This window comes from Orycteropus afer, unplaced genomic scaffold, assembly GCF_000298275.1.
Source record: "Orycteropus afer afer isolate SDZICR_OR568_19922 unplaced genomic scaffold, OryAfe1.0 scaffold00031, whole genome shotgun sequence".
NCBI lineage: Eukaryota > Metazoa > Chordata > Mammalia > Tubulidentata > Orycteropodidae > Orycteropus > Orycteropus afer.
In genome coordinates this window covers 16,946,285-16,962,584 of record NW_006921618.1, presented here as the reverse complement: position 1 = coordinate 16,962,584, position 16,300 = coordinate 16,946,285, and the positions used below count along the sequence as shown (strand labels likewise).

Below are 16,300 nucleotides of genomic sequence, written 5' to 3'. Positions count from 1 at the left end.
AGTGCCTAAGGCATTTGACTGCTAACCAGAAGGCTGGTGGTTCAAACCCACCAGCCACTCCTTGGAAGGAAGAACGTTGGACAATGTACTTCCCTAGTGATACTGCTTTGGAAACCCAAGGAGGGGTCGCTATGAGTTGGATCCGACTCCACAGCAGTGATTTTGGTTTGTTTTTTTGTTCATCACAGTATTATGCATAATAGTAAAAAGACGGAAACAACCTAAGTGCCCATCAACAGATGAATGGATAAACAAACTATGGTACATACAAACAATGGAATACCACACAACATTAAAGAATAAAAATGAATCTGCAGAACACCTCAGAACATGGATGATCCTAGAGAACATTATGCTTACTGGAATTAATCAATCACATAAGGACAAATAGTGTATATGAGATCACTACTGTAAGAAGTTAAGGAAAGGTTTACACCCAGAAAGAATCATCCTTTGAAGGTTACCAGGGGTGGGAGGAGAAGGGAAGGTGAATCACTAACTACAGAGCAAACACATATTAACTTGGGTAAAAAGAAAGGCAATATACAATAAGGAGCTCGGGTGACATAGTGGATAAGGCACTTGACTGTTAACTGGAAGATCAGTGGTTCAAACTTCCACCAGCTGCTCCGTAGAAGAAAGACTAGGCTATCTACTTCTGTAAAGATTTACAGCCTTGGAAACCCAATGGGGATCACTGTGAGTCTGAAACAACTCAATGGCAGTGAGTTTTTGAGTTATACAATAAAAGGGAGGCAAGCACAAAATTATGAAGGCACTGGGAGACACAGGGAGGGAGCATAAGAGTTAAAGGCAAAAAGGTGAATAATATTAATACATATACATTCCTGCAATAACATAGTAACAATAATCTATGAGTAGATACACAGACAGTCAAGCTGAACAGAGGTGGGAAGGTGAATGGACTACACCCACAAATATATAGAGGTTTGACAGAGGATGATATCTCTACCTATTTATTTATGTGTGCTGCAAATATATCCATGAATGTAGAAAAGCACATAGGGGATAAAGTTATGAAAACTTCCTAGTAATAACTAGGGAATGAGTGACTGGGTCTGGGGTCTCAGCACCATGGTCCTGGGAGATACTAAAGTCAACTAACTGGCACAACATAGTCCATAAAGACAATGTTCTGCATCCTACTTTGGCGAGTAGTGACTAGGGTCTTAAAAGCTTCAGAGTGGCCATCTAAGGTGAACTACTGGTCTCTCCCCATCTGGAGCAAAGAAGACTGACAAAGATGCAAGGAAACAATTAGTCCAAAAGACTAATGGACCATGTGAACCCCAGTCTCCATGATCTTGAGATCAGAACTAGAAGGTGCCCAGCTACCACTGCTGACTGTTCTGAAAGGGATAACAATAAGAGGTCCCAGATAGAATGGGAGGAAATTGTGGAATAAAACTCAAGATCATAAAAAAGACCAAGCTGACCGGTCTGATAGAGACTGGTGGAACCTCCAAGTCCATGACCCTTAGACACCTTTCAAGCCTGGAACTGAACTCACCCCCATGGCTCAACTTTCAGGCAAACAACAGACATGTCTATAAGGTGAACAATAATACCAGGGAGGTATACATTTATTAGAACTGAGATCAAAAAGCACTTGCCCAGGGATAAAGCTCAGAAGGCAGGAAGGAATAGAAGGATGAAAATGGTCAACACTGGGAAAAGTAGGAAGAGTATTGTTACATTGTGGGGATTGCAATGAATGTGTCAAAATAGAATGTGAATGAACTGTTGAATGGAAAAGCAATTTGATCAGTACACTTTCACCAAAATCACAATTTTAAAAAAAGAGTTCTGGGTACTGAAAGCTAAAATCCACTCACCTCCACAACACATTCATAAACTGTGTCATCCAACAAAGAAACCTTGCAGTGCATGTTTCTGTGTCTTCTGATTGATTTCTGGGAAGTTTTCAATGCACTTTCTGCTTGTGATTCAGGACTTTCTTCTTTTACTTCTATGGTGGAGCACTCTTCAAGTCCTCCTTCTTCCTTAGTCTCAAAATCTGGATCTTCTCTGTTTTCCTCCTGTGCAGGCTACATATCCATGACATCATCAAGTTAATAATTAAGTCATTTCATTATATAACATGCTGTATACTCTTTTACTTATAATAATGCTACCATTAAAAACACCAACTGAAGAAAAATTGTTAAAACAAATATAAAAATGTGGTATTAAAATTAAATACACATTTTTCTGTAAAGGATCATATGACTCCCACCCCACTCCACACCTCTAAAACAACAACAAAAAACTGCAGACTGCTATTCTTAAAATTCCTCAGAAACAATTTTATCTTTCAAAGCTATAAATAAAGGTTTCAGGTAAACCAGAGGACACCAATCTATTGCTCTCAGCATTATATATTCTTCCTCACTATGCCATTGAATAATGTTATTAAAACCTTCCAAAGCTTGAAAATCTCTGCCCCATGCTAATCAATTTTAGAAGGCAGATATGAATTGCAAAATGGAATATGATTTGTCACATATTGTAAAATTTATAGATGGCTAAGAAGAGTGGCTGGGGACAAGTTTTAGAGCATAAAGCAACATATGTAATAGGCCAAAAACTGTAACTGCCTGTGGTAGTTAAGTTTGTGTGTCAACTTGGCTGGGCCTGGTTGAGTGGTTGAGCAGCTGGTGATTCATTCCTCATGATGAAACTGGCAATCAACTCCATGGTGGGACCTACCACAAAAAGCTGAGTACCTGCTTTGGGGATGTGGGCTGCTTCCCATATATATGCAGCAGCTTTGGGAATGGTCTCTAGCATATGGCACACTTGAACCCTGCATGTAGCCATGTCATTGTTCAGAAGCCTGCCATGCTCTGCCGACCTTGGAACTTCCAATGGACTTGAATTAATGGCCTGCCATGTGGTTTGGTAACATCAGGACTGTGCCATTTTATTTGTTAACCTTGGGCTTGTTAGCCTCAGCAGCCAGCAGCTGCCTGAGTGAAGAGATGACTCCAGCTTCAGTGGGCAAGAGCAAGAGGCAGAGCTGAAGCCCAAGGTCAAGGGGCTTTCACCCAGCCCCTAGAGCCTGGCACTTTGAACTCGGACTTCTAGCCTCCCAAACTGTAAGAGAATAAACTTCTGTTTATTCAAGCCATCTCATTTGTGGTATATTCCTGTCAGAGGAATACTAGGTAACCAGAACACTGCCAGTTAACTCCTTCCTATCAGGTATCAACCATGCTAAAGAAGATTAAAAGAGAGAGACTGAAATCTGCTTCTCCTAGGATAATTAAGTCATCACAAATATAGGAAATTGGGATAACATTTTAGTATCTGGATCCAACACAATAAAATAGCTGAAAGATTCTTTAAAAATTCCACTAATTATTTTCTTTCCAAAGGGGAGGAAAAATATGGTTAACATTTAGGAAAAAGGATTTAATTATTTGGCTCTTGCATTCTATAATGGAGATGGTCTAAAAGTTTCCTTCTCATCCTGCATGATCCTCTTAAATGTAATCTCTTCAGGGAAGCCTTATTGGCTATCCTGTCTACTTAAGTCCCATTGTACTATTCTTCACGTCAATACTCTGTCTGTTGCCCTTGTAACACTTACTACAATAAATAATTATTTTGTATTTACTAATTTTCCATCCCAGGAGCTCTGGTAGCATGGTGCCCAAGGCAACCCAAGGAGGGGTTGCTATGGGTCAGGTCCGACTCGATGGCACATAACAACAATTTTCCATCCCACCCAGTAGACTACAATTTCCACAATGGTAGGGACCATGTCTGTTTAATGATAATAGTAGTAATAGCAAAGATTTATATAGCATTTAAGAGTGTTACTTGCATTAATTCATTTAATCCTCAAAAAAAATCCTGTGAGGAGGGTACTATAATTATCCCCATTTGACAGATGTGAAACTGAGGCCAGAGAAATTAAAGTAACTTGCCTTGGATCACATAGTCAATCAATTACATACTAAGTCTGGTTCCAAAATTCCATGATTTTAACCTCTTTACCATATTTTAGTTTTTATTTACTAATGCATATCCAGCCAAGAGCTTGGCACACACAGTAGGTATTTAGTAAGTATTTATTAAATGAATAAACGAACATTAAAAACTGACAAATGACTTCTAAAAAAGAATCTAAGGTACCCTAGATGAAAACTGGTACAGTCCATAATGCAGATTCACTTTTCAAAAAAATTCCATCATGCACATCAACAGATGAATGACCAAATAAAATGTGCAACATACATACAATGAAATACTACTTAGCCAGTAAGACAAATGAAGTCTTGATACATGCTGCAATATGGGTGGAGCTTGATGACATTGGGCTGAGTGAAATAAGCCAGTCGTGAAAGGATAAATATTGTATGACCCCCACTTACAAGAAAATGCAAATGTATAGAAACCAAAGTTTAATAGTTACTAAGGGCAGGAGGGAAGAGGGGATAGGGAGGATAATAGTGATAGAATAATTGCATTGATTAAGAAGAGGATTGTATAGCCAATTATTGTAATTGCTTGTCAATAAGCTGTACACCTGTAAAAAGTTGAATTGGCAGAAGTTGTGTGATAGATATATTTAACAACAGAGACCAAACATAAATAAATAAATAGTAACTGCTGAGGCTGCTTATGTACAACCAAACATCTCATGGGATTTAGTTCCTTGCTTTGGAGGTTTAGGGTCATGGTTTCATAGGACATAACAGTTAACTGGTCTAAAAACATATTTAGTGCTTCTGTTCTACCTTCTAGTTTATTGCATAGTGTCCAGGATATTAAAAGCTTGCAGTCAATGATGGGTCTCTCCTTGTCCAGAGCAAAGAAGAATGAAGAAAACCAAAGATGCATGGAAACAATTAGTCCAAGAGACTAGTATACCACGCAATCCTCAGCCTATATGACTATGAGACCAGAAAAACTAAATGGTGCCTGGCTACTACTGTCAATCACTTGGAGGGAGATCTATGTAGGAGATCCTAGATAAAGTGGGAGAATAATGTTGAACAAAACTCAAAATCATAAAAAAAAGACCAGGTTTGCTGGTCTGACAGAGCCTGATGGAACCACTGAGACCATGGCCCCCTAGCTGTCCTTCAGGTCTGAATTGAACTCATTCCTGTGGCTGAACATTTGCATCAGGGAGATACACTCCTTGGAGAGATCAATCATGGGAGAACAGAAGGGATGTGTATGTATAACAAGACAGCTTGTGGGGCAGGAGTACATGGGAGGGAAGGACACAAGGAAGAGATAACTATGGGGAGCAAGTGGGAGGGGAGCTGGTGGATTGTGGGAAATTGCAGTCAATGTCATGAGACAAAGTATATGTGAGCTGCTATATGGAAAGTAAATTTGCTTTGTAAACTTTCACCCAAATCACGTTTTTTTTTTTTTAAAAAAAAGCTTGCAATCGACCATCTGAGGCACACAACTGGTCTCTATTCACCTGGAACAATGGAGGAAAAAGAAGAGTCAGGAAAAGGAGGAAGATATGGGATGTGTGGCTAATTTCCTCCATGAACAACTGCCACCTTAGCCATGAGAACAGAAGAACTAGATGGTGCCCAGCTATTACTGAACATTTTGATCAAAGATTCCATAGAAGAATCCTGATCAAAAGGGAGGCAATGTAGAACAGAATTTTATATTCTCATGGAGTCTAGTCTTTCTGGAGCCATAGAGGATGGATGAACCCCTGAAACTATCACCCTGAGATCACCTTTAAACCAAAAATACTCCATGACGTCATCTTAAAACCAAACAATAGTTTAGCTTAACTACTGAAAAAGGTCTGTCTTGACCATTATGCTCCTTTAAGAACTTTCTGTATGGGATCAAAATGACAACAGCTACTGGAAAGATTAGGTGGGAGCCTTAGGGGGCAGGGAGCTTATGCTAATGAGGGAGGAACAATTCAGAAAAGGAGGGTAAGAATGGCTGTACAACTGGAAGAATGTAATCAATGTCACCAAATTGTACGTGTAGAAACTGTTGAACTGGTGTATGTTTTGCTGTGTATAATAACAACAACAAAATAAATAAAATTTAGAAAAAAACCTCTGTAAACCAGAGATCTAGATAGGAAAGGACTATATAAATTAAATTCTACTACTTTTAGTTTTTAAAAGATCTAAGATAGTTTACTACTTTAAACCATACCTTCTTGAAATTTTATTAACAGTACTAATTTATTTTGTTCCTTTTTCTTAATATGGAGACAAATACCTTCATATAATTATCTTAATTTTGAATTAAGGAAGTCTCAGTGAATGAGATTTTAGTTAAATCTAAAATTGAGTTTGTCCAGATCATGTTTTAACTTCAGTAAAAATGCTATTATCTTTAGGCATTATTTTGAATCTAATTCAAATGTTAACTGAAATAAGACATGGGTTTTTCCCCTACATAATGCCAGGGTAGGGAGTAAGACATAAGGTAATTTGGTATTCCTAAAATAAAATCAAAGTAATGATATTAACATACGGAGGGTTTCTTTACCTTTACTGTGAAACTGTTCATGTTTATTGACTAAGTAATAATTGTTAAGAGCTTTATACAACTATCTCTTTTAAGACACCCAAATGGGTAGGTATTACACAGGGAGAATACAATAATGAAAAAATGCCATGTCTCCATAATTTGAACTCTGAAAGCATGATTCCATAGCCTGTGTTATATTCTGAACTACTACAGTAAATCTTGTTTTGAACAGTTTCACTAACACCAAGTACATACTTTTAATATACAGTATTTCTAAAATTACATGTATTTCTAGAAAATTCTAGTAACACTATATAACCCAAATCTTGTACTTCTCATAGAAACATACAAGATTTATGTTTTTAACAACAAAGATAATGTTTTCATTATAAGAAATGGAAATACTTTGAAAATAACTTTTAATTTGTAGATGTTACAGCTGAAAAATGGAATTCCTATAAAACATTTTGCATTACAGTATTAATATTTTACCACATGTTTTGAACAAATTTGTAACTCATGCTTAGTTTAACTATCCTATGACACAATTAAGGCCCCAAATTGCTATATATTACAAAGGTGATAGAAAAACCTGAACTGCCTTATCTACATCTTATTCTCTGTGCTAATATGATATAGTTGAAATAGAAGACAAAAATAAGTCAGGCATGACTTAAATCTATCATATACCCCTTGATGGCATGAATCCATCACACAGTTTTCAAGATCTCCATAAAGGACTACATTTGCTAATAAACTATCTCATTTTTAATAATTCTACCTAAATGAACTCTAAATCACCTCACTTCTTTTTCCCTTCTCATTAAAAGCTTAGACTTATACCATGATTAAAACACAATGATATATGGGATGAATAAAATAATTTTATACTTCTTTTTATTTTATTTATAAAGTATAAGTATCTTTTTCTTTTTTTTGGTATGGGGTATGGATTATATAGCTCAACATAAAGAAAACAAAAACGCAAAAATCCTCACAACTGGACCAATAAGCAACATCATAATAAGCACAGAAAATATTGACGTTGTCAAGGATTTCATTTTACTTGGATGCACATTTAATGCTCACAGAAGCTGCAGTCAAGAAATCAAATGATGTATTGCATCGGAAAAACCTGCTGCAAAAGACTTCTTTAAAGTGTAAAACAAAGATGTCATTTTCAGGACTAAGGTATGCCTGACCCAAGCCACAGTATTTTCAATCACCTCACATGCATGTGAAAACTGGACAATGAGTAAGGAAGACTGGAAAGAATTGATGCCTTTGAATTATCATGGTGGTGAAAAATAGTGAATATATCATGGACTGCTAGAAGAAACAAATGTGTTTTAGAAGAAGTACAGCCAGAATGTTCCTTAGAAGTGAAGATGTCCAAGACTTCATCTCATATACTTTGGACATGTTATTAGGAGGGGCCAGTCCCTGAAGAAGGACATTATGCTTGGTAAAGCACAGGGTCAGAAAAAAAGAGAAAGACACTCAATGAGGTGGATTGTCACAGTGGCTGCAATAATGGGTTCAAGTACAGCAATGATTGTAAGGACCTGGCAATGTTTCGTTCTGTTGTACACAAGGTTACTATGAGTTGGAATTGACTCGACAGCACCTAACAACAAGAAGAAGCATCCTTTTTAAAAATTAAGTTTCCACTGACTACATTAATTTCTTTAAAGCAGACACTCAAAACTTCATTTTATTCCATAATTTCTAAATGCCTAAGTCAAGTGACTAAAGGAAATTTTAAAATCATTTAAAAAATTTTATTGAAATATAATTTATGTACAGTGAAATATACAAAACTAAAGTGACATAGGTCAATTTTTTTTTTTTTCCAGTGTTCCCCCCCCTTCCCTCCCACTCCTGGTAACCAACAAAGAAAGTTTCCTTCCATATAGAAACTTTTCCTTGACTTTTTACAATAATTAACTAATACTATATTTGTCCTTCTGTGATTGACTTATTTCACTCAGCATAATGTCCTCCAAGTTCATCCATGTTATACAGTGTTTTAAACCAAATAATTTTATGAAAAATAAAGCATATAACCAACCTTCATCATATACACCTCTCACACATTCATATAACCTTACCTGTGTTTCTGCACTGCTTAATGAATGAAGATCCAAAGATGGGTCTGTTTTGAGTTCAGGTTCAGGAGCTGCAATTGGGGCCTTTAAAATGATCTCGTCATCAAGATTAGTTCCAAATTCTATCTCTTTCTGAGCTTCTTCACTTTTCTCTTTAGTTGACTCTATTTCTTTGCCTTCTTCCTCAGACACCTGAGATTTGGGTCTTTTGAGCAATGAGGAGAACAGTCGTGAGAGGCCTCTGCTTTCTGATGTCCGGTCCTTGTTCTTGGTCAAGTCTTCATGTGTAGGAGTGTCTCCATTAGATTTTTTCAGCTTCTGCTCACACTGATTTTCTCCTTCAGCTGCTGTTTGAGAAGCCTCCTCCAGCTGAGTTTCTTCTTGGCCTGAGTTTATGGCTCCCTCACCCTCTTCCTTCTGTTGTTGGCACTGTGAATTTTTGGCCTCAGCCACTAAGCTCTTCTCTGTTGTCATGATGTTACTATTAAAAGAAGATGTAAAAGAGAGGCTCTTATTAGCAGAACACACTACTTAGGTCAAACCCTCACTCACATCAAGAATGCCAAAATTAATATAGTTAGGTATTTAATCACCAGCAAACAGTACCCTAGTCGCTTAAACATGAGAATTTTCATTAAAGTACAAAAATATCTTAGCTACACGTCCTGAATAAATTACTAATGTCTTGACTCACTGAAGATATGCACAGAGAGATTACTTTAAAATAGTACCCACTGAGGCCACCTTAGTGAAGAGTATCATATTTAAAATTCAATGCTCTGAACTGTATATAGAAAATACAGTTTTATCCTTCTTAAAAAAAAAATCTCATTTGTATACTGTCCTTTGAGGGTATCAATATGAAGGTACAAGACTTATAGCAATTATTCTCTGTACCACAAGAGATGAGGAGATTAAACAGTTCCCTGACTCTTTATTTTGTTCTCTTTCTTTACATTTCTTAGAATGCATAGACTTCTCTATTAGGAACAGAAGATGCAGGGTTCTGATTATTTGTTATCAGATTGGACAACAAAGGCAAGCATAAAATTAAAATAATCACAAAAACATTCTTTAGGTTTTCATGTTCTTAATGTGAAACTATAGCTTCTTTCAGAAGTATACAATTTTAACTTATTTAAGACCTTTTTTTTCCTTCTGAAAAATAAGACTTTGAAAGCTCAGCATTTTTCAGACTAGGAAGTAAAACTATTTAAATACATCCCAGAGAAGAAAATTTAGAAGGCAAACACTGATTCACTTGCAGGAGAGAAGGAAAGGCTATGAACCTAACATATTTCAATCTTGTTCCTTTCTAGCCTCTTGATCTCAAAATCCCAGGATGATTAGTCAAGCCTTACAATACTAATTAAAGAGCACTGGCACATTTAGTTTATAAGGGGACTTCTGAGACACCAGGCAATGAGGTTGATTGTTGATGAACTTAAACTTCAATTCACTACTACACCTAAAAGCACTCCCTGCTCCTCAGCTCAGAGGTCACCTCCTTAGAAAGGCCTACCTATACACTATCTAAAGTAGTGGTCCCGCTTCCCTGGATCCCCTCACAACACTCCTGCATTTATTATTATCTGTAATTACCTTGTTTGTTTATTGATTTATTGTCCTTCTTCCCCTTTGCCCACCTGACTCCTCCAGCTAAAAGGTTAAGTTCTGTCAGGACAGGGACCTTATCTATCTTTTTTATACCCAATGCTTAGAATAGTACTTGGCACATAACAGTCATTAAAATTTTGCTGAATAAATTAATTTTAACTGAACACTGCCAACAAATATAAACTGCAAAAATGTTTTCTAAATAATTTCAAGTAAATTTACTTCAAATGCATGATATTCATTCAATCATTCATTCATTCATTCAACAAAAATACTTACTAAGACTTAGTACAGATTTTGTCTAAGTGCTAAGGATACATCAGTAAACAAAACAAAACAAAGTTTATGTCATCATGGAGTTTACATTCTTGATTCAACTTTAATCAGTATAATGAATGAAAAATCCAAGTGAAATCTTACTTAAAATAGGAGCTAAAACTAGAAAACTACATATAAATGGAGCAAAGAAGTAAAAAGAAGGAAAGCTAACATATATTGTGTACTGTTTCTGTGCCAGGCCCTGTGTCAAGAGCATCACCTGTATTATCTCAAATAAGCCTTTCAACAATCCTGCAAGGAAGAAAAATCACCCAATCTTATAGGAAATAGAAAGCAACCTGCCCACGGTAACACTGATAGTATTTGGTACTGAAATAAATACAGGTACACGAATAAAAAGACAAGCCTTTACATGGGTTCTTGCTGCCAATCTGCTCAAATTATTTTGTTTTAAACATTAAAAATATTTTTTGAAGACTTAGCCTCATTTACTAAGTCATTAAAATTACTCTGCACCAATAAAAGTTGTAATATAGTCTTTACAAACTCTGCACAAGACATTTATTAACCCATATACATTTTTTAATATGTTACCCCTAAGTAAGGCACACTTATATTTGGTGGTGTAGTGCATTTGGTAGTGTAAGGCATTTGGCCACTACCCAAAATGTCGGTGGTTAGAGCCCACCAGCTGCTCCCCAGAAGAAAGATGAGGCAGTCTGCTTCTGTAAAGATTTATAGCCCTGGAAACCTAATGCGGGTTGCTATGAGTTGAAATCAACTCGATGGCAGTGAATTTTTTTTGTTTGTACACTTAAATAAAGGAAATAAAATTGTCTTCAATTCCTCTTTATATTAGGAATAATTTCTACAATTCTTTTTCTTTAATTCCAAAAGTAATCAACCTTGACCCAGAAAAAAAATCTGAATCCAAACTACTAGTTATTCTAAAAAATCATGATTTGAAAGCCATCATTTTACTTCACTTTTCCTTTGTGCCAAAGAGGCAGGGAGGCCGCATCTTCTGACCTCCTCTAACCTCACAAAAGGAAGACAGAATCACTATCAGTAGCCCAAAGGCTATCCCGACGAGGCCAGACATGCTGCCTACCTCGAGCCCTGATACCAACCATTCCTCCCACAGCACCCACCACCTCTCTGCTGGGTTTGATAACTCGCTGCAGTGGCCACCCAGAACTCAAGATTATAGGGTTTATTAGGGAAGTAACAGGCTACAACTCAAGTTCAGAAATGCACTCGTCTCTTGCAGCCCACCATCTCTCAGCCAACAGTCTCTCTCAGTCTCTCTCAGTAGCGTGTGTCTCTCAGGAGTGCGTTTCTCTCAGCAATACATCCTTTTCAGCCAGCAGTCAGAGAGACGACTCCTGCCTCTAGGAGGGCTCTTTTTGAGCCTGGCAGAGTGGCCAAACTAACCAATCCCAACATCAGAATTCTATACACCTGAGAGAGAGAGAACTTCCCAGAAAATTACTTTGTGCTACACCCAACAGAAATACCCCAGGTGGCTAACTTTCACAGTCAGGAGCTACTCAATTGTTCATGGCAAATTCCACCATGGAGTTTACAAAGACATATGGCTAGAAAAGCCACACTATGTAATATACTACACCGTACTTTGTAAAAATAAACAAAGGACAGGCAGAGTATTTAGTACTATTTTCCATGGATTCCAGATATGGTCTCATCATTGATCTAACTGAAAAAGAAATCATTTCTATACTGAAATTTTTCTACACAACAGACTTTTAACCAAGATCTGTCATAAAGAGCTACAAGAAATTATAAACCTCTTGTGAAAGTTTTAGCCGATATGAAAATCACTTAAACTCTACTTCCAATAGTTTTTTACTTGTATCTTTCAGAAAGTAAAGGATATCTATTCTTGTACAATTTTTTCCTTATAGTTTTAAAAATAGAGAATATCTTCTAAGGATATTCCTAAAATTGCTTTTACATGAAGGGGTATCTTGTCTCTAAGAAAGGAGTTGATTGAGTATGACTAGCCTTTGGTTGTTTAAAAAAAAAGACAACAGATAGTAATAATCCATGTGCTATATGTGTGCTTGTTACACTTTAATGTGCTTTGATTCATCTAACAATCTTGTTAAAATGCAAATTCTGATTCAACAGGACTGAAATGGGGCCTGAGAGTCTGAATTTCTAACAAACGCCCAGAAGTTGCCAATGCTGCTGGCCCACTGATCACACTTTAAGGTGCAAGGCATTGAAAAACACTATTACAATCACTTTGGGAACATATTTCAAAATGTGTAAAAAACAAACATGGCAAAAGCGGCATGTTATTTACATGGATGCATGATTTATGGAAAAATACAGTATACCTGTGGTAGTTAAGTTTGTGCGTAAACTTGGCTGGGCCTGGTTGAGTGGCTGGGCAGATGGATGTAGTATGCCCCATGATGAGACTGGTAATTAACTCCATGGTGGAATCTACTGCCTTAGGGATGTGGTCTGTTTCCTATATATAAGGAGAAGCCTTGGGGAATTCTCTCTAGCTTAAGGCATGCTTGAACCCTGCATGTAGCCTTTGGTTGTTTAAAAAAAAAGACAACAGATAGTAATAATCCATGTGCTATACGTGTGCTTGTTACACTTTAATGTGCTTTGATTCATCTAACAATCTTGTTAAAATGCAAATTCTGATTCTGTGTCTTTGTTCAGCAGCCTGCCATGCTCTGCCGACCTTGGGACTTACAATGGACTTGAATTAATGGCCTGCTATATGGTTTGGCAACATCAGGACTATGCCATTTTATTTGTTGACCTTGGGGTTGTTAGCCTCAGCAGCCAGCAGCCGTCTGAGTGAAGAGATGCCTCTAGCTTCAGTGGGCGGGAAGCAAGAGGCAGAGCTGAAGCCCAAGGTCAAGGACCTTTCACCTAGCCCCTAGACCCTGGCACTTTGAACTTGGACTTCTAGCCTCCCAAACTATAAGGGAATAAACTCTTATTTGTTCAAGCCATCATATTTGTGGTATATTCTTGTCAGTGCAGCACTAGGTAACCAGAACACAAAGCACTGAAAACCACTACTACAATCACTCTGGGAACATACCTCAAAGTGTGTAAAAAATAAACATGGCAAAAGTGGCTTTTAGAAAATAAAACATGAACAATGAGAGATACTTGACATAGTAGTGCTCAACAAATGTTTGATGAATTAGTGAATGAAGCAAAGAATGTAACAGATACAACATGGAAGCTGAACTATTAACATATTTAGAACTCTTTTTCATGCTTAATCAGAACTTGAAAATTTTAAACAAATTGTTCTGGCAACTTCCAAGTTTGCCATGAAGCTGTGATATTTCCCCAGATTCAGTGTTCAGGATATCTCTATTCATACGATCTCTTTGCCACATTTAGGAAGGAATGATCAAGACATATGACCAAAAAACTAGAGAATAATTAATCTATTATGCAGAACCAATGCATTCTGCCATATAATTAGACATATGTGAAAAACATGCTGAACAAAGGTAAAAAACAGATTAGGACAGAATAAAAGGAAAAATTTACAGAAAGTTGAAATAAGCAGATGGGCAAAATAATTCTATTTGAAACATAGTGAAACAAATTGAGGTAATATCATATATTAGTTACATATATAAATTAAGGTAATATCATATAAATCGACGGCACATAACAATAACAACAACAATTACAAGAAAATAATCAGGAATTCAGACAATGTATCATTCAACAAAGATGCTGCAAGAGTCGATACAAGTAAAAATAGATAAATAAATAAAAATTAATGCCCAAGGACAATTTTCATGCAATATTCTGTCCACCCATACACACATGGGTAGAAGAGCCAGAAAAGCAAAATAAATAAATATATAAATAAGGAATATAAAATGAAACTGGTAAACCAAATATGTATCTGGAGTTAGCTCTGAGGTTGATGAGAACGAAATAAACAATAAAATAAACAGCAAAAAGAAAAAATCTTACTATAGACCTTTTACTAAAAGCTCAAATAAACATGTCCTGATAAATCTGTTGTATGTGCAGCCAAGTTGTTCACATTACACAGGATAGGATGCGTAACCAGAGGAAAAGACACAGAGAGAAGCCAAGTAGCAAAAACAGGATAAATGTCCTACAAACAGACCCTTCCTGTGTAAATGATACTATTTCCATCTGGATGCAAAATCCAAAAGGAGGTATCTATTTACCTAATGTCAAAAGGAGGTCTTTGATTTAGAAAGAAAGAAATCAGGCACAGTCCTGAAGGCAAAGTGATGAGTTTGTATCCATCTAATCCTAACTCTTCAAGATCTTAAGAACTATACCCCTGATATCAAAGATAGACTTGTTTTAATAATGTACATCTGTTGATGCTAGGCAAATCAGATCTTTAAAAACCTGATACTGAACAGACTGCAAGGGTTGGACAACATTATCTTTTTTGCAGCTCTTTCTAAAATAGTAAAAGCAGTGTTTCATTAATATTTCTTAGGTAGAAATTTTGTAAAAATACTATCGTTTGGCACCACTTAGAAAATTAACCTATGATCTCTATTTGGGGATGAAGTTTAATTGTTTAATTATGGGTAATGCTCTTCAAATTAGTTCGCTGAATATCTGTGTTTACTGGGTGTTAACCACCTATATAAGGTTTTGGCTCAGCTCTCTGGAAGGGGAAAAAAAAAACACAGCTCTTAAGGAGATAAGACACGTACAAATAACTAAAACACACAAGGCAGAATATAACAAGACCTCCTAAGTAGTGCTAACGAAGCATTACATAACATAAAGTGAGAATTTTCAACTTTATGTTATGATCAGGGAAGCCCACATGGAAAAGGTGTTTTGGATTTTTTGTTTGCTTATTTAATTTTATCGTGACCAAAAAAAAAAAATAATAATTAATTAATTAACTGCCACGTTAACCATTTTTAAGTGTACAATTCAGTGACACTAATTATATTCATTATGTTGTACAACCACCACCCTCATCTATTTTCAAAAGATTTTCATCATCTCAAACAGAAACTCAGTACCCCTTAAGCAGTAACTCTCCATTTCTACCTTCCTCTAGCCCCTGGTAACTACTAATAAACTTTTGTGTCTATGCATTTGCCCTCTAGGTATTTCATATAAATAGGATCATAAAATATCCTTTTGTCTCTGACTTATTATTTCACTCAGCCTAATGCGTTCAAGGAGGTCTGGTGGCATAGTGCCTAAGGCATTTGGCAGCTAACCAGAAGGCTGGCGGTTCAAACCCACTAGCCACTCCTCAGAACGAAGACTGGGCAATCTATTTCCGTAGTAATACTGCCTTGGAAACCCAAGAAGGGTTCGCTATGAGTCAGATCCAACTCGAGGGCACTGAGTTTGGTTTGGGTTTGGAATTCTTTCAAGGTTCACCCATGTGGTAACTTGTATCAGAACTTCCTTTTCCTTTATGGTTCAATAATATTCCATTGTTGTGTGTACCACATTTTGTTTATCCATTCATTTTTTAATGGACACGCCTGTGTTGTTTACACATTTTGGCTATTGGGAAAAGTGTTGTGATGAACATTGGTGTACAAGTGAAAAGGCAGTTTTTATGTTATGCTTTGAAAAATGGGTATAAGATGTTAATACAAAGAGACTTGAGACTCCAAGGGCAAATATCCAGGCAAGGCAATTGTTTTTTTGTTTTGTTTTTTTTTATTAGGATTTGGGTGAAGATTTACAGAGTAAATTCACTTTTCATACAGCAGTTCACATATACTTTGTCTCATGTCATTGACCAAAAT

General features: G+C 36.6%; 1 protein-coding gene across 1 annotated transcript in view; it reads right to left on the bottom strand.

The window, feature by feature from the left end:
• Positions 1-16,300, bottom strand: part of EPB41 (erythrocyte membrane protein band 4.1) — a 273,985-nt gene that overhangs the window by 165,255 nt on the left and 92,430 nt on the right. Inside the window, exons 2-3 of the mRNA XM_042780280.1 lie at positions 8,613-9,090; positions 1,857-2,069 (exon numbers count right to left, since the gene is read on the bottom strand). Of these exons, the coding sequence (XP_042636214.1) occupies positions 1,857-2,069; positions 8,613-9,090 (691 nt within the window). The remainder of the gene's footprint in view (positions 1-1,856; positions 2,070-8,612; positions 9,091-16,300) is intronic.